At 45.3% G+C, this 23,074-nt stretch overlaps 2 protein-coding genes across 14 annotated transcripts in view; both read right to left on the reverse strand.

Annotated features, from left to right (window-relative positions):
* Positions 1–1,023: 1,023 nt before the first annotated feature.
* gnb5b (guanine nucleotide binding protein (G protein), beta 5b) lies at positions 1,024–9,363 on the reverse strand. Its single transcript, XM_040168368.2, has 13 exons — positions 9,218–9,363; positions 8,430–8,580; positions 7,471–7,582; positions 7,014–7,150; positions 6,832–6,873; positions 6,003–6,079; positions 5,413–5,545; positions 3,323–3,466; positions 3,048–3,139; positions 2,723–2,771; positions 2,414–2,510; positions 2,033–2,199; positions 1,024–1,606 (listed from the first exon to the last, which is right to left on the reverse strand). The coding sequence occupies exons 2-13, from the start codon at positions 8,553–8,555 to the stop codon at positions 1,595–1,597; spliced, it is 1,188 nt and encodes a 395-aa protein (XP_040024302.2). The 5' UTR covers positions 8,556–8,580; positions 9,218–9,363; the 3' UTR covers positions 1,024–1,594.
* Positions 9,364–9,760: 397 nt separating this feature from the next.
* myo5aa (myosin VAa) overlaps positions 9,761–23,074 on the reverse strand; it is a 39,807-nt gene continuing 26,493 nt past the window's right edge. For 3 of the 13 annotated variants that reach the window (XM_078085533.1, XM_078085532.1, XM_078085525.1), the window contains 20 exons: positions 22,951–23,044; positions 22,723–22,868; positions 22,322–22,435; positions 22,112–22,246; positions 21,801–21,857; positions 21,410–21,637; positions 19,522–19,622; positions 19,291–19,347; positions 17,644–17,724; positions 16,187–16,385; positions 15,747–15,812; positions 15,225–15,318; positions 14,981–15,130; positions 14,666–14,820; positions 14,472–14,561; positions 14,090–14,240; positions 13,683–13,965; positions 13,419–13,593; positions 13,236–13,316; positions 9,761–12,807 (listed from right to left, as the gene is read on the reverse strand). In XM_078085533.1, the coding sequence (XP_077941659.1) occupies positions 12,655–12,807; positions 13,236–13,316; positions 13,419–13,593; positions 13,683–13,965; positions 14,090–14,240; positions 14,472–14,561; positions 14,666–14,820; positions 14,981–15,130; positions 15,225–15,318; positions 15,747–15,812; positions 16,187–16,385; positions 17,644–17,724; positions 19,291–19,347; positions 19,522–19,622; positions 21,410–21,637; positions 21,801–21,857; positions 22,112–22,246; positions 22,322–22,435; positions 22,723–22,868; positions 22,951–23,044 (2,610 nt within the window). In that variant the 3' untranslated portion in view covers positions 9,761–12,654. The remainder of the gene's footprint in view (positions 12,808–13,235; positions 13,317–13,418; positions 13,594–13,682; positions 13,966–14,089; positions 14,241–14,471; positions 14,562–14,665; positions 14,821–14,980; positions 15,131–15,224; positions 15,319–15,746; positions 15,813–16,186; positions 16,386–17,643; positions 17,725–19,290; positions 19,348–19,521; positions 19,623–21,409; positions 21,638–21,800; positions 21,858–22,111; positions 22,247–22,321; positions 22,436–22,722; positions 22,869–22,950; positions 23,045–23,074) is intronic. The other 10 variants (XM_078085535.1, XM_078085530.1, XM_078085536.1 and 7 more) reach the window with 8 other exon arrangements.

Here is a 23,074-nt window from a genome sequence, read left to right on the forward strand (position 1 = left end):
CTCTCTGCGGTAAAACCCTCCTGTCCTCACATCCATTAGTCCCTTCTGTCTCTCCCACTGACTTCTCCCCTCACGTTGGTGTTTCCCTCTGGGTGTTTCCCTCCATGAACTCTCATACAGGCGTAAATCGAAATATCGAATGTATACATCGATATACTTTATCCTTCAAACTTCCAGATGACACAATTTGTGAAATGAAAAGCACAGAAAAGCAATATCTGTGCAGATATTGACTGGTTTTAATAAAAAACAATGTACGTTCAACACTCTAGAGATGTTGTGTTGACGAGTAGAGTGTTGACGTGGAGAAGGAAGAGTAACCTTTGAGCATTGTTTTAAAATAAAACATCACTGTGCAAACTGGAGACAACGTCTGATTATTATGGAATGGTTTGCAAAATTGTTCTGCATGATGTAATATATGATTGATATGCGGTAAGTATTCACGTGCACAACCGCTACAACTGTTTGTATTTGAATCCTCAAACTCTATTTGTGTAAACATTTCCACATGATGGAGATGTTACAATATTACTTTTTACTGGGAGGGCCGCCAGGCATTCCTGTTGGAACTATGATAAAGTGTTGCGCCCCCTTGTGGCTGGATCAACGTGTTGGTTGCCATAGTTTCCCTTGAGCCCATGTAGTTGTATTATTTTTATTGACAAATAAGGGTACTCGTTTTTCTTGGCATATCAATCTGAAAATGTCGTTTTCAGAAATCACATACAGAATGTGCTGTGAGGATAATACGATAATTTGATAAGGCCTCATGATAGTTTCATTTCTCCCCTCCAGAAGTGCAAAGGTTAGTCATTGGGATTGAAACAGTAGCAACAAAAGTTTAATGTTGCGTGTGTGACACAATCGGTGAAACTCAGCAAACACGCCGATCATCTATTTGTATTTTGTTGATGTATAAATATATGTTGGCTCGCCTCAATAGGTTTTTACTGAGGCTTCCAGTGAGGTTGTCAGGACTGAGTGAATTAAATGCACCATAGAAATCAAAGCTACAGACAATTGTCATTCAAATCTTTTATTTATTGACTGGAGTCTATCCCAGCCAACTTCGGGCGATAGACAGGGTACACCAGCCAATCACAGGGCTGCACAGAGACAAACAACCATTCACACTCACATTCACACACCTACGGGCGATTTAGAGTCACCAATCAACCTGATCCCCAGAGCATGTCTTTGGACTGTGGGAGGAAGCCGGAGAACCCGGAGAGAACCCACGCAGACACGGGGAGAACATGCAGACTCCACACAGAAAGGCCACTGGGTGGAATCGAACCCAGGACCTTCTTGCTGTGAGCCGACAGTGCTAACCACCACGCCACCGTGCCGCCCTACGTTTATTTATATTCAAACTAAACAAAATGATGACTACATTGAAGTTGTCTTCCTTTGTAATGTGTATATATTAACTACAGCTATGATACAATGATACGTTCTCATTCAGGACAGACTTTACTTCAGGTGTCTGTGTTCGTTTATTACACGGACGGTTTGTATGTACACGACAGGAAACGGGTTGGTATAGTGATGGATGCTTTCCTCATTGGATCACCGCTGCGATATATCGGCTCTAGGACCAAATCTGCATGGGGAGGAGTGAAGAGAATCATACGGGTTAAAATATCAAACCCACAAGTTACTAGAGCCCTTTTACGACGTTTTAGTCTAAAGAAATAGCTGCGAGAAAAGATGTATGACGTTAAAATAGTCGACCACGTTTGTTTTTACCGGAAACCTTTAGACACAGTAGAATAAGTAGCCCAACCAAAACCCAAATACTGAGCCGGGCTGTTTAGCTCCACTGTCATCCTAAACCTTTAGCAAAATGTAAAAGGATCAGCTCACAATTCATGTGTTAACAATTATTCAAAATCTCATCACTGTCCTCTAAACGAATTATTCCAACAAAGCTGATGTGATTCTGTGAATGAAACCACCCCCCCCCCAAAATGCGGAAGTCACAAATAAACAGGGAGAAGTGACGTTGTGCGGGGAATCTCCGGCTCACCCGTAAGGTGTTGTCCCAGGAGGCCGAGCAGAGCGCCGTGCCGTCGGGTGACACTCGCACTCTGCTGACGCGGTTCTCGTGGCCAAACAGGGCGGAGACGCGAGTTCCCTTCAAGACGTCCCACACGTTGATGGTGTAGTCGTTGTAACCAGCGAAAAGCAGCCGTCCTGAGGGGAAGCGGGGGGGGAGAGAAAGGGGAAGTGGGGGATTTGGAAAAAGAAGAAGTAGAGACGGATGATCGGTTACAGGTAGGAAACTTTCATTCTCGGGAATATTATTTGAAATCGCTCCATTCAAATGAAACAAATGTTCTTCAGCGAACATGCGCATTCGCCCGGTAGATTCAGTGCGACCTCGTCGGGCGCTCCACAAACTCCTCACCACTCAGAGAGAAGTCCACCGTGGAAGCACCAAATATGATGCTGTCCTTCTGGTAGACGGCCACCTCTCGGTCGGCTCGCAGGTCATAGAAACGGCACTGAGGAGACACACACACACACACACACACACACACACACACACGAGGGGGGGGAACAGACAACGGTACCCTGTTAGGTACTTCGTAGCAACGATGTTGAGTTGGCCGACATTCGCCCCAGCACCAAATTATGAAAGATGAATCGACTGACTTCCTACACGTGCACATATCGACACGACGGAGCGACTGGCACGGCGTTGGACGTGACTCACCGTGGCGTCGTCTGAAGCAGAGGCGAAAGCGTCTCCACTGGGGTAGTACCTGGAAACGCACACGACCCAGGAGTTAAGTTGTGTGTTTTGCCACATTCGACAAAACTAACTCAGAAATTGGTACCAAACTCAATATCTTTACGCACAAAACTGGAAAAACATTAAAAAATTAAAATATGTTATATTTTTAATATTTAAAATGTATTTTTGGACTAGATCGGTTTCTGGTATCTAATTTCATAAATTTGTACCAAATTGACAACAATATTCACAATAAGGTCACTAAAGTCTCTCATTCACAATAAGAAATAACTGCTGTACTCACTTCACACAGTTGATGTCGGACTCGTGGCACTCGAAGGACTGAATGTTCTGTCCAGAGCGCATGTCCCACACGTTGGCCTTTCTGTCACAGCCCTGATGACAGACACACACACACACACATGTTAGAGAATCAAAATATTGGTGCTGTCCTTTAAAAAAAATCCAGCAGCTTTAAATCAGAAACTCTAAATTCAAACAGGATACAGGGTTTTTTTGACCACATGACAGATATAAATACACACACACACACACACACACTATCTCTCTCTCGCTCACCCCAGAGACAAACGTGTTGCCGGTCTCAGATGGGGCGAGGTCCAGGGACAAGACATCAGCTGTGTGACCATGGAAGCTCTGCAGCAGCTGCCCGCTCTCCACATCCCACAGTGCACATGTGCCGTCACCGCTGGAGGTCAGGATCTAACAGACGCACACGCACGCACACGGACAGCACGTGAGCAACGCACGTACAACAAACAGGGGGAAGACATGCGTGTTCACATCTTTCCATTCCATGAAATTAAATTATCCATCCATCCATTGTCAAACCGCTTATCCTGCACACAGGGTCGCGGGGGGGCTGGAGTCCATCCCAGCCAACTTCGGGCGATAGACAGGGTACATCCTGGATTGGTCGCCAGCCAATCGCAGGACTACACAGAGACATACAACCATTCACACTCACGTTCACACATCTACGGGCAATTTAGAGTCCCCAATTAACCTGATCCCCAGAGCATGTCTTTGGACTGTGGGAGGAAGCCGGAGAACCCGGAGAGAACCCACGCAGACACGGGGAGAACATGCAGACTCCACACAGAAAGGCCACTGGGCGGAATCGAACCCAGGACCTTCTTGCTGTGAGGCAACGGTGCTAACCACCACGCCACCGTGCCGCCCTAAATTAAATTATGACTATCATTAAATATTTGGCGTACAATGGAATTACTTTTCAATAAATGTTTTGACATACTATGAAATATCTTTTTAAATTAATACACAATTGAATTTTTTAAAATACAATCATCATTTTTTTTTTTCTACAAACAAACTATGAAGTAGCTTTTATTAGAGCAATATTTGAAGGTACATGACTAATCATTCGCTGGGACTACAAACAACACAGTGTCCTCAGAGCGTCTCATAAAGTCCGTAGAGAGAGAATCGCCGTTGAGCTCCTTTCTCCCCGTGACGCCACATCTAACGGCGCCATGATGATAGCTGTTGTACTCTTTATGCACAATGTCTCCCCACACAAAATGCCAGCGATCCCTCGGATTGAAACCTGTTATGTGCATTTAGAGACGCATGCCGACATGAGAGATGTGTGCTGGCGGCTGGATTACAGAGCTCCTGCCGGATGACCTCAGGCACAAAAACACATCACCTCCTCCCTGCACTCACATGTCGCGCTAGTTTCAACGTGAATGCAATTATCAGCAAGCCATAATTACTGGCTGTCACAGCCGGAACCTCATTGATCTAACCGAGAGCCTGCATGTTACCACTTGTTAAATACTAGCAAGGGTTCCTTTAAATTACCCAGTGATCCCACATGTAAATGTCTTTGATGAGAAAGTCTCACATATGAAAACTCGTACGCATGCACGCGATAAGTCTATATGTTTGCGTATAAAAGAACAATAAAAAGACACCGACCCGCGGCGGCATAGGTCGGCCTTATAACAGGAAACATAGCCGGCCTGCCCAGTTATCAAGGACAGAAGACGCAGACTAGAGACGCCTCGAAAAACGCATCTCTTTCTGGGACTTCTGAGACTTCAGCCTGCTTGAAAGTGTGCAACCAGTCTTTTGAATAGTGACGCACTTTGTGAGCCTTCGGTGCAGACGGTGAAGTAGAAGCCGGTGAGCGACGCAGTGTCCTCGGCTGCACCGACCTTTGTGCTTGAGATGGAGGAGAACTTCCACATGCATGTGCGTGTCTGTGCGTTAAATGTCCTGCCCTCAGGTCAGTGTGCTCCACTCTTTGCTAGATAACAGCCTCTCTCCTTGATAATAACCACTCAGTGTCTATTAATAAACTCTCAGGACAGAGGACCCCCCCCCCCCTCCACACCCCCGGTTTCTGTCCCGTTCTCCTGCTGACCGTCTCCCTGTGCCCTGGCATTGAGGGCAGTGAAGTATTAAGGTCATATATCTCCTGCTGTTTTCTTCATGTTCTCCTTTCGGGTCCGGTCCATAACTAGTTACTGTGAATAACAGCATACTTAATCCCACCTCTCTACCCGAACTGTCAAGATCAAGTCGGTTTACAAAGTAAACGTGCATCGTTTAAAGCGGTTATTGATAAATGAGGATGTAAAATGTACTTTCAGTTCCTCAGACGGCATTGACCTGGAGCTCACCTGCATGTCGGAGCTGGTGAAGGTGCACCCGGATACATAGTTGGTGTGCATGGCAACGGACTTCTTCTTTGTATTTAAATTCTCATTTTTGTCAAGGGACAGCGGGAACACCGAGCACTTGTTATCCAAGCCGCTTTGGGAGGAGACAGCAAACGAGAAGTTAGATGATGTCTTAGTAGAATAGTAGTAGACGATAAAAACACCAGGTTGGATGACGCGTGACGATCCACGCTGACAGAAATGATGACCGAGTATTAAATTAACGTTCCTCAAATGATGTGTCATATCCAGAATATTGGATAAAACACATTAGCAGTAACTAACAATACACATTTACAGACGAATTAAGTATCTGTAAAAGGTATTTATTTATAAAATACAACTCCATTCTAATAATTTATGTTTTCACAAACACTTCAACCCAATAAGATAATATATATAAAATACATAAACATTTTCTTTCACATTATGAATAAACTTTGTATGAAAACTACTTTAAATATGTAAATTCACTTTACTGTTTTTTGTTGATCCTTGATGACCAGAATGAGGATTTCAGGGAGTGAAAAGAAGGAATTCTCTGTACTCACCCGCATGCCACAGCACAGCCCGAGGGGGCATAAGCACACGCCAAAACCCAAGTACACGGCAGCGTTACCCCGTGTTCCTGTAACACATGGTTCGGTAATTGTTATTGGTATGAAGATACATATTCTTTAATAAGCATGAACCAAATCCTCTCTTACACACGTACAGCCACACATACAGCTCAGTAGACCCGTATATATATAATGAGTCTGGTCCGATTCCATCCATTATGGGCAAATCAGGCGGAATCCTCCTGGCTGATATTTAAGTGGACTCAGGCACGCACAATAACACACACACACACACACACACACATGTGAGCACAGTCATTCTAGGTGACAGATGGATGGATGATCGTTAAACGCATGTGATGGTGTTACGTCCTCTGTCTCTGAGGAGCATCGCGGGATCGCAGTCCGTTCGGCATCCTGCTCGGCGGGAGGAATCCATTCACGGTGATTGTTAATCTAATGACTTCATGCATGCCGAATGCACAAAAGCGATACTTCACTTATCATTAAGAGAAAAGCTTAACCCACGTGTTCGTAGTTCACAGGTAGCAGCTACTTTAGTGTCTTGTATTCGGTCTAGGACTTGGACAAAGTCGTGTAACATTATGTATTTGTATGTATTTGGTTTCTCTTGAAGCACTATTGAAAAACATGTCCACCTGTTCTCTGAGTTTCACCGTGATGTCTGTGATGTTTTAGGGGGATTGCAGCTGTTTTATATGGAAAATGTCCCCCTTTGGTCCAAAAGCATAGATTTGTATCATATCTTGTCTTGTCTCAAGTTGTCCCGCCTTGTCTTACAACACAGACTTGTACTCACCTTATTCAGAGTAAATGCATCCCAGACGATCACTTTGCCATCCTAAAAAAAAGAGAAGAAAATCTTCATTACATCAAAAATAAACAAGGCCATCTCTTTGTAAAGAGGACAGTTGTCATATAGAAGTGCATTACATCTGTGTGTGTGTGTGTGTGTGTGTGTGTGTGTGTGTGTGTGCCTACCTGTGAAGAGCTGACTAGACGGCGCTTGTCTTTACACCAGTCCATGCACAGCACCTTGTTCCCATGACCCTTCAGGACCCGTCTGGTCTTTATGGAGAGGGGCGCCAAGACTTCAATCTTCTCAGCCACTTGGCTCACTGAGACACACACACACACACACACACACACACACACACACACACACACAAGTACACGTAGGAATACACAAAACAATGCACAGATGTACTTGTACAGGTGGGCTGCAGAGCGCCTGCGTGGTGGTAAACAGAAGCAGCAGTTACAGCTGATTTGAACTGATTCTTCATACTTGATGTAATTGTAGTAGTTGGGAATGCAGCGCAGCAAATGTCATTTTACTGTGTAGAAAAGGTAAACTGCTGAGCTCACTAAGTCTTAAAGGCCACAACGAAGCGCAGCTGCGCGCGTTAAAGTTTCCTCCTCGGCGCGCGACACTCACGCTCGATGTCGCTGAGCTTCGCGCGCTCCTCCTCCAGCTTCTTCTTCAGGCTGTCGCTCTCCTTCTTCAGCGACGCCGCGCTCTCCCCGGCCTGGAGGCCCTGAGTCGCCATCTTCCGAGGGGAGAGAAGAGCGACCCTCAGCAGGGAGCGGACAGGGGAAGAGGGACGGGCGACTCGGGAGGGGGAGCGGGGGGGGGGGGGGGGGCGTTCGGTGGTTAGAGGTTCGCGAGGGACGCTCGCGAGTGTCACTTTCACAGCTCTGCTGCGGCGTGTGAACTCACTCCCTCTAATATCCCTCCAACCCCCCTCCTCCATTCCCCCTGCATTAACCCTCCATCCTCCCCCCCTCTCCATTCCCCCTGCATTAACCCCCCATCCTGAGGGATCCATTGTGAGGGATCGATCATTGAACCAAAGCTAAAATGCAATTCATCGAGGATACATTCTAAAAGAGTTTGTGATCGCAGATTTACGTTGTCATGACGAGGAGTTTTAATTAAATTTAGGATTTCACTTGCGTTCACTTTTCTTGCCAAAAAATGTTCCTGTATTTCCCTTAATCACACATAATTGCACCATTCAGATTATTATTCATTTTTTAGACTATACGTAGAGTGACAAAGAGAGTCCTCATGACGCCTGTGTGTGTGTGTGTGTGTGTGTGTGTGTTATAGACACTTATACAGATGCAGGTCAAAAGGTGCTTCTGCGTGACGTGTGGTCAGATAAACAGCACATTAAACTAGAGATGCGTTATAGATGTCTGGCCGGTTGCTCTCATCATAAATGTGGGATGAGAATAGACGGCACAGAGAACACGTCCCTGTGGGTCGACTCAGTGTGGACATTCATTCTCTCTCTTTTTACAGCTGACGCAATCAATCAAACTTTGCTGTAGTTTGCAATGAATTTATGTGGCGGCTTCTGTGATGAGGAGCATGAAGGGAAAGAAACGTACCACTTCCACACAGAAGGAGCAGTAGTTTGTGGCCTCGGACTTAATGTAGATATTCATAAGCGGACTGGCTTTCCCGCAGCAGTCGCAGGGGCCGAAAGTGATGGCCACGAACGTCTGGTCGCACATGGCTGCAGATGATCGACAACAAGCCCTGTGGAAAACACACACAAACATAAACACTCTATCACCTACATGATATTTTGGTTTATAGAGGCGCTTTTGATTTCCTTTATTGTTGTGTGACCACTTGGCCTGCTTGTGTGTGTGTGTGTGTGTGTGTGTGTGTGTGTGTGTGTGTGTGTGTGTGTTAGGAGATAAGTAGATTGTAATCTACTCCGGCTTGATCCTTCTCTGAGCTCCAGAGGGAAGAAGTGCAGCACAGCTATTCTGGGAACTGCACAACTCCAAGCAACACAGATCCATAACAACGAAATTACACCTCACTACTTCTCCCATCCTCATTATATCATTGACATTATTATTTTTGAATAGTAAATTCTCTAATATAAATTAATCAATACGCTTAAGACACAACTAAGTGGACTGATGTGTCATTTCCTTCAATTTGTTTCAGGTACATTTAGTAAAAATAAAGAAAATCACAGGCTGCTACTGAGGGAATCCTCATGGTCAAGATGAAACTAGTATAATTTACTGCTGTCGAACTTCATCCAGGCTGGTTTATTACGTGTTATAAACTATACACTCGCTACTTAAATGTCCATAATTAGGTTCCATAAGTTTAACACAAACTCAGTTTTGAAGTCATATAGACGATGAAGTCTTACCTCAAAAGAGAATGTTTTCCGCGCCGTATAGCGAGTATTTATCCCTGGAGCACTAAGCGGCGTTTCCCCGGTGAAGAGGATTGTCAGTGAGTGTAATCTTCTTAGTCAAGTGTTTAAGCTGTGACTCCGTACGTCCTCGCTGCGTTACACTAGCAGCCTGTTCCAGGACACTTTATAGATTCAATATCATACCATCCCTTAAGCTATATACAAGGTAACATCACACAGCGCCTCCTTGTGGTAAAAACTCAAAACATCTGTTCCAAAGGCGCCTTTGGTGTTATTGTAACCAAAGGGTGACAGTGATTATCATGTCAGAGAACACTATAAAACAGCCAATGCTTTATTATTCAACCATCTTTGTTTATGTTGTAATCAGATTCATTTTTTAAAATTTGAATCTATTACGTCTTCAGCCTGAACTCACTGCGCCGTCGATACAGGAGCAAGAGGTCACGCAGTCATAGGAAAAACAAAAGGTCAACGGGTTCTGCTCCGTCTATTTAATGGCAGAAAGAGAAAAATCTCCCAGAGACGACCCAACAGTGCTGAATTATTTTATTTCACTTTTACAGATTTGACAATTTATTCCAAGTTCCTTAACGGTGAACACATTCACTAAGCACAGCTACCAGAATCTACAGACAGTCCAGTTCGTCAAATGTACACATGGGGTCAGGGAGCAAACATCTGTATATACTATACGTTTGCTTTTTAACATTGTTTTTTGAATTTTTTTCAAATGGCACAATCAACGCTAGTTGATAAGAACAATGGTCATTAATAATGTCAGCGTGTAAAAACGCAGAGTGAAGGAATGGCGCTTTCTCCTCTGTGAATGAACGCGTGTTATTGTTGTTTTCAGCGGGCCGGCCTTCCAACTCTGCGCTCTCGGTCCAGGAGGACGGTTTGACCACGTGAGGACGGGAATTCACATGTGTTTGTCTTCTCGCCTGCGGCTTGCATTAATCCATAGTTTTAACAAAGCAGCAAGAGAAGAAAAGAAAAACACTGATAAAGAGAGTGAAGCGGCCACTTGCAGAGGGAATGTGGAAGAGGGAGATCAATGCGTCACAGGTCAGAAAAAAGTATTTTGTTTTTTACAGTCCTCGTCTATCATTTATCAGACTTCCTCAGCGATGTCTTAAAAGAAAAAGTGCATCTGGACTGATGCCTGAACAGTGCAACAAAAGAACACCCTATCAAATTAAAAAAAATGACCACATTTAACTATTTATATTCATTTTACAGTGAAGAACAAAACAATGTCACAATATTGATCATGTGTTTAAGTCAATTAGATAGGAAATCATTCAGATAAGGCTTTGTCCAACAACGTGAAACTAAAATCCTGATAAAGTTTGAAACATTCATGTAGTTAAATGAATTCCTTTCGTTACGCTCCGTCTCTCCACAGAAATGTTGTTTGTGCAAAGCATACGTTAACCTATTAATCCAAATGATACAACAGAAGGCGGACTGATAACGCGCGGTCCCAATGAGAGCATTTGGACATCAAATAGTCCTCAAATACGAGTGCAACCCAAAACAACTTCACACACTAACTTCTCTTCACTCCACTTAACATTTGTTTTTATTCTTTATCAATATGGGATACTTTGATTCACAATCTTCTATATGTGATATGTAAGCACCTTAACAAAAGCCAAAGTCAATTGAGTCCGTGAAAGGATAAGGTCATCGGGCAAAAACAAGGTTCACGGGGGCAAGAGGCAAATTTGGTTGACCGTTAATACTCATGGCACAGCGGGAGGGAGAAGGGCGAGAGGGCAAAACACGAGGCAACAACTGTGGTACAACATCAGCCTTTGAAAATCAAGCACCAAATACGTCTGCGTATCTGAAACAAAAACAACCGCAGCACCCGTACAGAAGAGACAAACATTTCTTTCTACGTCAGTGACCCCGTGAAATTGGCGTGGGACAAGTGCAGTTGCCCATATTCTATTGATTGTGGTTATAAAAAGGCCCATGTTGTGCTCTCCTAGCCAGTGGACAGGAATTCGTGTTACTCTGGGAATAAAGCAGAAGACACTGGTCTTTTTCCAAAACCAACATCAGAGAGACCTTTTGTGTCCCTTCTGCTCAGTGACACATGGCTTTACAATACACAGAGCTTCAATGCTTAAGAAAATGACGATACTGAAATAAATATTTCCACGTTGATAATAGTAAAACAGCTGGGAAGCACCGACTACAGCTGTGACCGCAGAATGAAGAAGAGCTCCCGGCGACGGTCACAGCTGTAAACAGTGTACACGTTAGCAGGTTCAACTCTTCTCAGAGCTGAAACCTCGTACCTTCTGAATCTCTCCTCAGTTAAAAACCCGTGCTACACTTCACCCCGCGTGAAGTGCAGGATGAACACGATGAAGCGACGTATCTACGGTAAGACGCGACCTAACAAATAATCACCTGTGCCGCCACTCCTTAATCTAGACTACATAGTTGACCTGATATTGACATAGACGGCCTACAATGGACCAAAACTAACACGGCCCTTATAAAGCTGTGGGAAACGATGGTCCCGGCCTTCATATATCCGACATGTTTACTGCAAAGAGGAAGCATCTAATCTATTCAAGGGAGGGTGGGGACGGAGGTGAACGCAATAAATAAAATACATGATATATATTATTCATATTTATATATGTATAAATAATATAGTACAGACGATGAGTTCTGTCTTGGCTCGACTGGGTAATGACGATGGTCCAGGCTGCCTCCACCTGGGATGGAGAGAGGTGACGGTGTCACTCCGCTGGCTTGCGTTGGGTTCGCCTATGAAACACACACCCAACATTCAAGGCTGGTCTACAGTCTAGACCACCTCCTTCAGGGCTCCCGCCAGTCGTTACGTTTACATTCTCACCGGAGAACGAGGCGATGGCGAAGATTTGACGTTTTTCAAAGCCTAACTGGTTGCGTCAGCTAGATGAAACACTAAAGGAGAGAGCCGGGGTCGTCGGGGGGGGACGGGACCCCTCAAACAGACCCAGCTAGTCGATGCAGAGCGAGTACCGCTGGCGTAGATCTGGGGCGGTGGCGTTTTTACAAGCGGTGGACGGATGGCGTGTCACAGGCAGAATTAAACCAGCTGCAGCCACCGAGGGGGTCACGTGTATTTGTGCATTTTGTAAGAGACAAAGTGCACGTGAGTGTAGGCGTGCATGTGTGCAAGCATTGTACAGATGCATGTTGAAAGTTCAGCACGTGATTGGGTTTCTCTCTGTGTCAACGTTCAGATACAGTCAGCTGATGTCTTAGGTGATTTTGAATCACAAACTTTTTTTTTTTGACAAAATTGCTCAAACTATGTGAATACGAATCCTATTCTTTTTTAAATTTCATTTCTTGACTTGCAATTCCAACTGTGGCCACTACATCGGCCTAGCGGCGTCCTACGGGGCCTGCGGTTAGACGCGGGTGAGGAAGGCCAGGTTGAGCGAGCTGGGGATCTGGATGGTTTCCAGGGCGAGGGATGAAGGGCTGAACGGGAAGGTGACCGGGTAGATCATCTTCGTGTCCATCAACAACTGGGGACTCTCACAACGATCTCGCAAGCGAGTCTGAAGGGAAAAAGAAGAGATCAAATCATTCATTTTCAATTTAGGAATAAAGGGAATACTTTTAAGAATGGTTCAGTTCGTTAAGGGACTGGTAGCGGTGTGTTTGAACATTCTAGTGCATTGAATTGTTTCTGGATATTTCCCCACCACTCAAGCAGTGTTTTAATACATTAAGTTTCAATGTGCAAAATGTGTGATAAAAATCACTGTTACTGTTATTAAGCCGTCATTTGAAATTCCTTGAAGTACATTAATAAATATAAAATAATTGTAGTTAGTGAAGAGAAGGTAGGTGGATTAATACATGCAAATATATTAGAACACCGCTGTCCATATCCCTGAGGTTTGAAGTTCATCAAAATGACTCTACTTGACTCAATTTGCAATATATTTTGGAAGGTGCAAATATTTCAGGTGGTGTTTTTTACCTGTATGGTTCGTATGAATGACACGGATACTCTCTCCTCAAATTCGTTGACTGGAGTGTAGAGGTTCAAGACCTTCACAATCTGGAAGAGACATAACACAGAGGTTACAAACATATTTTACCGACGGGACTGAAGTGGAGAACAATGATTTGAATGTCGCTTATGAACGCCAGGATCGCTCACCTGAGCAGTGGTGAGCCCCAGGCACATGGAGCAGATGGCGTCGGCGTCCTCGTCAGTCTTTTTCTTCACCTGCAGCAGCTGAGCGGCCTGGATCAGAGGCTCCAGAGTCTCCTTGGCTCCGAATGTCATCAGACCTTTGTCTCTGAGCCACTCCTCCAGCTGGCTCACGTTGTACCTGCACCCAGACATGCATCATAGGTCAAATAACCACAAGAAAACATCGGGTCGAGGTATCGCTCACGCTTCGGAGCTCCCCTAGATTACCTGATCTGCATGCCTTTGCTCCAGGAGCACATGTCCTTGCGTAGCAGCAGGTTGTTGAGCGTGACGGCTCCGATGATGTAGAACTGCTGCTTCACCACCTGCTTGATGAGCTCGGGGTCGGTGCCGTGCTGGCACATGGTAGAGTGGAAGGCGCTGAGCTGCCGCAGGATGGAGTCCAGGGTGTAGGTTCCCTCGTCTGCGATGCTAGACGTTCGCTTGCGGAGGCCCGTAGGCTTCACCCCAGACACTCCCTGGATGGTCTCGTGTTCCAGCATGCCAGAAACTGCAGGGAACCCACGCACGCCTTGTGAGTATTTGCATCAAGCACACAAGCAAACCCCAGCTGTGCTACAGTAGCATTAGCTTGCAGGGTTGTATCAGACACGCACACATGGGAATGCACACACCTATCATGGGCTGGAGGATGTTCTCCATGCATTTGATCAGCTGCTGGTAGATCTGGATGGCCAGGTCGCTGATCACCTGTCTGTACTCTGCCAGGTCGAAGTTGGACAGACAGTGCTCATTCTGCCTCGGCGAGTTGTGCTTCATGAAAGCCTGAAAACACAGATCATATTTTTTTTAATCCTCAGCAATTCTATTATTAGAATACTACTTCCTTGCAATCTGGGTTATTTTATATGCATGTCACCATTTGCAATCACAAGAGCGGTGAATAGTATTCTACAAAAACAAATTGTCCGTTAACTCAACTTCAACAACAATTTACTTTGCCATAAAAGTACAATTATGTGGTTAAAATGTTGGTGCACAATATCTCCTTCTCACCTCGTCTCCGCTGTATTGTTTCAGACAGTGCAAGAAGCGACACGTGTTCGATAGCCAGAAAGAGACGGTCTCAAAGTCGTCTCCTCGTTTCTGAAAGGAAGCAACAAGGGAGAAAGTCAATAAACCATTAATAAGTAATAACCAGCTGAAAACACCATAAAAAATGCCCCCCCCCCCCCCCCACACACACATACCTTGAGGATCTTCTTAATACTGTTGATGGTTGAGGTGAGCAGGGTGCGGACCTTCTGGTCATCGTTGACGTAGTCCGCATGTCTCAGACACATGAACAGGATGTAGGCCGGCAGACCTGGGATCAGATTCACAGCCACACCGCGAGGCTTCAGCTCTGGAGAGAGAAGGGGAGCAGCTCAGAGTTCAGAGGAGAACATGAGGAGAGAGGTTTATGGAGTCAACACAAAGCTTCATTTCCCACAGATGGCTTTTAGATTTCCAGCCTGTATAAACTGTGAATGTGGCCGTCACAAAGCTTTTCGAACTTATCTTACCCAGGATGAGGTTCTTGACCAGTTTGAGCTCATCCTCCTTGTTGTACTCCAGCATCCCTTGGAAGTCTTTCTCCCTGCGAGGAATGTTGACAGGGTGAATCGGCTCGTCCACCATCTGTCCCGGAGACGTCTGTCCCTCGGTTTGACCCGCTGGGAGACACACAAGACACAAAAGTCAGTCGGTGTCCCGTAACACTTAAACACGTGCGGACTCGTCTTTGCTGATTGATCATTTCTCAAGTACCCCCCATCTCGCCGATCCTCTTGGAGTAAACCTTCAGCTGCTTCTTGAGCTTGCGGATGGTTCGGTCCTGCTTCTCCAGCTGCTCCATCAGATCCTGAAACAGGCCGAGGGTCGGAGTGATGGCGAGGGAGAGAGAGAAAAATAGAAAGAGAAATAAAAGACAAGAGTGAGGACAAACGTAAAAAGAAGCGCGTCTGCACGTCAGGGGTTGGCTTTGCATTTAGTAACACCTCAGGAACAGACCAACAGAAGAGCATTTAGAGGAATAAAGAGGAAGGGGGGAGATTCTAAATCAACATGAGAGCTGCTGGGCCGATTGCTTTTTGAGGGGAAGAGAAGCGACAGGACGGTTAGGGACAAGAAAAAAGGTGCAGAGCTGCTCCGCTGTGAGTTAGGAGACGCCGCCGTGGAGAGTTAGAGCGGCATTCAGCGCTGCTTCGTTCAAAACACACAACCTCCGTTAGCTGTGACACATGCACGCACAGACGCGCGCAAGCATGCACACACGCACACTCTACATACAACCATCCGTCGTAAAATGATGACTCGAGCCTCTCGGGATGCTGTGGGGTCTTCAGCCAGGAGTTCCTGTCAGGTGACACCGTCCACACAAATGAGCGCGTGTGTGTGTGTGTGTGACATTGTCGCGTTTTTTGTGTGCGATGGACCCGAGTGGAAAGGAGACGACAGACCCGAACACTTTGTAGTTCCAGCTATGCGGCGCAGTGTGCGAGAACAAGGCTCAAATGTGGCAACAACAAAAAAGAATGAGGTTTTCATTTTTGAAAATCATGTAATGTTTCAGATTTGTTTCATACATTTTTGGGTGCATGTATATTGTAACTTGAAATGTTGATGCTGCGTCCGATGTTCAAAGGCTCTGAGAGCCTTTGCCTCGTGCACTTGACTGGACTACCGCTCCATCTCCATCTGTAGGTGTCTCTGCGCGTGCTGCGGCCTACCAGGTTCTCGTTGGTGAGCCGCGTGATCTCGTGTTGCAGACTGGCTTCGATTCGGGCCTCCGGAGGAAGCTGCAGGTTTTGGGCCAAGAGCTGCTGCTGCCGGTTGTTCTCCTCCTTGACATTCTGCAGCTCACCGCGCAGCGACTCCACCTCGCTGTCGTAACCTCTCCGCTGAGTCTGCAGCTGGTGCTCCAGTAGCCTGCAGGGGAGCGAGGTGGGGGGAGGAGGAGATGAAACCAGGAAGAAGGGTAGATAGAAGATGAAGGGAGGAGGGGAAAGGAAGGTAGGTGGCAGGTAAAGATGGAGTGGGACAGAAGACAAATAAGGGAATAAAAAGAGAAAGGGGATCAACGGAAGAAGAGGAAAAAGAAACCAGCATTATGGTGTCAGTAAAAGATCCAAAAACAGTAAGATGAGCTTTTCACCACAGTGTGGTGATGCAGCATGCTGCGCGCTCCCGGCCAGCAGCCCAGAGGCCTTCTCTGAAAACACTCTCAAATCCGCCGATTCGTCAAGCTTCACTTTCTTGAAAAATTGAACCTTGTGGTCAGGCTTGGCAAAGTAGAGCGGATATCGTTTGCTGCTTCGGCGGAAGATGGGATTGGCTACAATCGCTTTTGTTAGCTTTAAACTCGCTCAGTTCAGTTGAGGAAGTGAACTAATATTCGGTGAGACTTGTAACTTAAAACCATTACTATGGTTGTCTTAATGTTGTGGATTCAGAAAAGATGTGAGCAAGGAAAAGGATAAGCTGCACAGAAAGTGATGTGTTTGTGAACAATTCTTAGGAACTGTTTTAAAAGACTTTAAAAGACTCTGTATGTCGGATGACAGTAACCAAACACAACTGATCAGTTGTTGAATAGAATCCATCCAGCACCTTAGAGCATTTTACAATGCAAACAAAGTAACCGATCCCCGCAGTGAATTTTATTAAAGTAAATAGTTAAGTAAGTAAGTAAAACAAGGTTAGTGGCAGGATAAAGAAAATCTCTGCAGTTCTTTCTTATAAATAAAATGGGAGAATCTAATTTAAAAACTTGAATGAATGACCACCCAAAAATCTGTAGGGATTTTTTATCCAACTGTGAACAACCCTCTGAAGAACTGCGTCAGAAGAGAGTGGGATGAAAACAATTGGCATGATATGCTAACTCTATAACACCCAAATTATTCATTTGGGGAGTCGTCTAGCCTTGTAGGGCCAACCTAATGACGTCTGGGGCCAAATGCATAAAACATAAAGGTAGGCTCAGAATAGCTGTACGATTAGTCTGGAGGACTAAGTAACAGCAACCAACTCACAAGCAGTCGCACATGTCCTACGAATAAAGGCAAAGACGTGAGAGAAAAGGGGTGAATGAGGGAAACCAGCAGCACACCTTCTTTCCTGCATAAAGGCAAACGTATCAAGCTAAAAATAATAATGATACGCGTGTTAAAAAACACAGTTCCACCTGATGGTTTCCTTTAAGCCCTGATTAACCAGCCACAGCTCTCCGTCCTCATTCAGCTTATGGAAGTCTGGAGCGGCAGATCTGACCGACAAACACAACACAAAAGGAACACAAAAAATGCGGGATGGGTTGGTCGGGGAAACAGATGTGCAAGACAACAGTAAAAGCCCTCGTGTAATATGTAAAAACACTGTCCAATCTGAGCTCATGTGGAGTTACTGAGTGTGACTGAGGAACCTTGGTGCTTCTTCTAATGACCAAGAGGAACTTGTAATAAAAAACTCTAGATGCAACTCTGATGCTTCTACTTGACATACATAAGCAAGTGACTGTCACATTGTGCTCCATTAAATGAGAGGGTTTCTAAAGGGAAATGAAAGCCTCCTTGGAGCCTGACTGTGGAGTCACCATCAAAATCAAAACCCAATCGAAATCCTTCTCAGTAGCTTTAATTTATATGATTTAACTACAGAAATAAAAGTGGAAATGTTCTATACTATAACGATTTTGGCTGTGATTTTAATCTATTAATAAACCTTTTGACCTCTAAAACTTAAGTTATTTTGATAGATTCAGGTTTTGAGGTGCATACAGTGGTGGAGTCCTTAATAGTCATAATGTAGCCTGCTGTGTACTAAATACTCTCCACTGTGTATTGTAGTGTGTGTGTGTGTGAGAACAAAGAAGGTCACAAGCAACAAAAGGAGCAACATGGAAAAAGAAAAGTATAAAGTGATGCACAGGCAGTGATGCACAGCACAGCGTTTTGGGGAACTCTGATAATTTACAGTGAAGAGCTTCCCTCAGCACTGAAGTGTTGTATGTGTGTGTGCATGTATGCAAGTACAGCCACATTGTTGCTTAGTAACAGCGAATGGGTCTGCAGTTGACGGAGTTTCCCACTGAAATCACAACATTGCGTGTGGAGCATTTTGGGTAACAATCCGATGAAACACATTTAAAAAACAACAACAGCATGACGGAGTGATCGATAAGCAGGGATGATCAGCGTATCGATTATTCCGTTCATTTTAAGTGTGCTGTGCATCTCTGCATCAACAAACAAAGAACACAAATGGGCTTTCATGCAGGATTTATGCAGAACTCATTCCATAAAGCCGAGACAGGAATCCTCCCAGAGCCACATCCGACCTGTCGGTGCTCAATGCATGAGGAAGTGTGTTTGATAAAGGCTAAACTACAACTGAAGATTACATGACACGTCCATGCTTTCATGCTGCATATTCTGTAAACACGCCACTGTAAATATGAAGCTCTGCAGCATCTCCGCAAACAGACGGGAGCTTGTTTGAAAATGCCCTTGTATCTTTATCTTGCTCTCAAGCAGAATCGACCTTTAGTCTAAGAGACTCTGCTCTTGCACATGCTGATTCATAACATCTCATGCAGACCAATGAATCCTAAAACTGCAAAAGTCCGGTAAAGACAATCTGTTAGAGCACAGCGAACACCTTCAACTGCACATGGGGGCTCCTGCTTCACTCCACATGCAGTTAGTGGCAGGAAAGGCAACGCAAAGCTACCGAAGCCTTCATCAGCACTACCACGTAGTCAGCCGTTTCAGCCTCAGTAACATTTCCAACTTGTTGGTGGCCATGCACGCTCAGGCCACGTCTCATCGGTTACCTCAGCCTACTCAGGAGATCGCTGACTTCCAGCGGCTTACGCGTGAACCTAGGAGATCTGCACAGGACAAGGCAGTGTTCACAAACACACACACACACACACACACTTCTTAGTGTCACAGCGAGAGCTCGGGGGAGGTAGAAACGTTTGGGTCGCGTGCTCAGGGGGAATTCTTCTTTGACCAATGTGGACACCTGGAGATTGGGAGGAGAAGGGGCCGTGCTGAGGTACCTGTTGGTGTCTTTGAGGCCCACGTAAGCTTGCTTGAGTTCACCCGCGTCCTTCAGCTTCGACACATCCTCAACGTAGACGGAAGGCTCGGTCATGGTCTCCTAGGAGAAAGGTAAATAAAGGCCAGCGGGATAAATGAGAAAAACAGCCACCCGGCTAAGCAGCAAAAGGTTTTCTACAGTCTAGGTGCATTATTGAGGACAGGCGGCTCGGTGGTTTCAGGAACGCAAGTTCATAACGCTGCGGGCGTGCAGGCTGTGCGTTGGGGACCTCATGCCAGCGTCCCTATTGGCTGCCGGCTACGACCGTCCTTTCACGCTGCCAATCACCAGCCGCTCGTAGCCTCGCGGGCACAATGGTGACAGGCCGTTAAGCGCCTCGGCGTCGGCGGCCTGATGACAGGAAACGTCCCCTCACAGTGGGGGTCTTTTATTCAGACATTCAAGAGACGAGAGGTGCTGAGCATCAGCTGGTGAGCAACAGGGGGTAAATGTGACCGCTGTGTTACAGCTTGATGTGAAGACGAGGCTAATTTATTAGCACGACAGAGCGGGAACCAGAATATCTGTGCATCAGTGAAGCCGCAGTAGGACGCAGCAGACAAACCGTCACAGTTTATGCCTTTAGTAAGTCAAAGTAATATTAAGAATTATTACACAAGCGGTCACCACTGCTTGGCACAGTGACGTGAGCCCCGCCGCCTCTGCATATTTTGAGATATCATCTAGATTTAGAACCTGTGTTTTCCGAACATTTTGAATTTTCTGCAACTTAGTGTAGTTAATTGTTTCTGAATATACAAAAGAGATTTATCGTATATCAGAAGGACTGAAATAAATTTACAGACTTTAATTTTAAGGTGTAGCGACATCTCTCCACGTGTAGTGAATTAGCTAGTGAACAGAACCCTCAGTGAGTTTTTGTCAATCAGACAGTCATTCACAGACAGGACTTGACAGATAATATAAAATAAACTCCAGCCTGGAGGGGAAGTGTGTGTGTGTGTGTTTGTGTAAAGCCTCTTAAAGTAAGAACACTGATCTCATGTTTCCTTTGTGGTTTTATGTCACAGCTTTTGCTCGTTTGACAATCATTTGGTCACCTATGATGTTCCTACTTTGGAAGGAACTAAGAGAAATCTATAGTAAACCCTGTTGCAACATGTTTTCTCTATTCTTTGGTTTATAATTAAACCCAGAAGAACATATTTGAGCAACTGCTAGTGCAAAATAATAAACTACTAAAAATACAGCTGTTTTTTGTATCTAGGGAGCTTTGGGTTCATTAAACAGTTTCTCCAGCAGCGACGGCGGTGAGAGCCGGGTGGGTCTTGCTGCGTGCCACAGAGATGAAAGATAAAAATGATTGCTGGATCACATTTCTTACCGAGGAGGTTTTACATGCAACACACACACTCATGCATGATGCAGTTTTTGTTTAACTGTACCTTCTCATCCTGTGGGAAAGCATGGATGGAGGAGAGAAGGTGGAGTTAGACACCGACGTTGCAGTAAAAACAATATAGACAGTGTAAATAATAACATGATTTGACCGTGAATCCACAAATGAAAGAGATCTTGTGATCTTTAGACCGTGATAGATTTGGAATGAGACGTTTTTTCGGGGCCTTGTGCTCACAAATAGACAAACAAAGAAGCAGACACCGGCAAAAACATAACACACAAATGTAAGAAGGTGGATGCAGCCCAGCAGGAGACATCCACCCCAATCTGAAACTTAATTTTGTGAACAAACAGCAACACGGGACCACACAGCCTACATGTTTATCTACATATGGAGGATTATTGGCCCTCTTTAAGATCTCTGGATCATTCCAGTTTCCCTCTGTTAGCGCCGGTAAAACAGAGACGGTTAAATGTTCTTCTACCTTGTGGTGCATGGCTTCCTTCTGGCTGACCAGCTGGGAGCGCAGGATCAGCACCTCCTCCTTACGGACCTCGAGCTCCTCACAGGAGGCGTTGAGCTGCTCCAGAACCACCTTGTAGGCCGGGGAGCCCGGGGCCCCAGCGCCCGTAGCTGCGTTACCCACCAGGCTTTGCCGGATCTCCTTCAAGTCATGTCTCAGCTTCTTGTTCTCGGACTCCAGCTCCTGACGCTGAGAAGTAAAAAGATCATAGTTATTAGAGATAGCGAGAAATGAGGCAGGAAATACCGTAATAAAATGAGTTGTCTGGCTATGTATCAGGCCATTATTGGAAAGAAATGCAGAAGAATATGCCAGTGTTACACTTCTACTTTCTACTCCTCTCCTAGTTTACCTTCAGGGACTCGTACTCCAGCTCTGCCCCACGAGCCTTTTTAAATTCTACGTCATCCTGAAACAAGCAGCAAAACGTGGTGATGAAAAGGTGTTAAGGACAGTGATGAACTCCGTATTAACATGCATTAATAAATGATGCACATGGTTTCAGAAAGCTTTTCATTGAGTGCAATGCAAGTATAACTGTATGTCTTCATTCCTCGAGTGTTAACACACTTAAATGAGGCTGGTAAGGAGGTGTTTAATAAGTATTCGTATTATGCATTTGGATGGTACGATATTTCTCAGGGCACAGAACGGCTCGGGTACCCTGGCTCTAGCCCGCTGGAACTGGTCCTCTTTGTTTTCCAGTTCGTTGCGCAGTGACTGCTTTTCTTGCTCCAGTTCGGTTAAACGTTTCTGCAGCTTGAGGGTCAGCGAGGTGTCCATTCCTCGCGTCACATCCTGCAGGAGAGAGGAAGGTTAGGACAGAGTCCTCTAATCGAAAAATGTGACGGTACTTTATGCTAAGGTCCTCACCTCGGCGGCACGGGAACCATCTTCCAACTCGGCGTACTCGGAGTTGTACGTGTACTCTGATCCGTTGCTGCTGTGGGTGGAATCTCTTCTCCTGTGGCCAGCCTTGGGGACGTTCTACAGATGAGAGGGAAAACAAAAGCGTTTCTTTAAAAGAACGATGGACTGGAGTTTGCCCTGCAGCACCTTCAGACTGTAAGTTCAGATAGGTGTCAAATACCAAAAAACATTTGCTTTATGGGGTTGTGGCAAGTTAAAAAATATTAAATAACGGCTCAAATACATTTATTGTCTCAGTGTTTTTTATGTTCAATGTTTGAAGTTAAGACTTAAATTATGACAAATGACAAGTGAGTTAAACCTCTCATTGGTATTGACTGTGTGTGTGTGCTAGTGTTCCTCACCGAGGAAACCATCTCCTCCTTCAAGTCGTCGTACTTCTCCTCCAGGCGAAGGTGCTCCGTCAGGAGATTCTGGTAGCGAGATCGCTCCTCGTTCAGATCGGTCTTCAGCTGCTGAGTCTCCTCTAGTATCGCACGGGCCATTTTCTCTGAATAAATAAAGAAACGCACCGCGTTGTTTCGGTTTCCTCATGACCAGATGGCTGATTTTAGGCAGGGACGCTTTCATACCGGTCATCTGCTGACTCTGTTCCTGAATCAACCTGTTCAAGTCGTCCTTCTCTTTCTTCAGCGAGCCATTCTGATCCTTCAGCTCCGAGACCATCTACACTCACACACACACACACACACACAT

This window comes from Gasterosteus aculeatus, chromosome 12 (genome assembly GCF_964276395.1).
Source record: "Gasterosteus aculeatus chromosome 12, fGasAcu3.hap1.1, whole genome shotgun sequence".
Classification (NCBI taxonomy): Eukaryota; Metazoa; Chordata; class Actinopteri; order Perciformes; family Gasterosteidae; genus Gasterosteus; species Gasterosteus aculeatus.

Coding starts and splice junctions, on each gene's coding strand:
- gnb5b (XM_040168368.2), bottom strand. CDS start 8,555: ATGTGCGACCAGACGTTCGTGGCCATCACTTTCGGCCCCTGCGACTGC. Junction 6,080..6,831: donor ATGCATTTACTCTGAATAAG/GTGAGTACAAGT, acceptor CATGTGTTACAG/GAACACGGGGTAACGCTGCC. Junction 2,772..3,047: donor TCCGACATCAACTGTGTGAA/GTGAGTACAGCA, acceptor GTGCGTTTCCAG/GTACTACCCCAGTGGAGACG.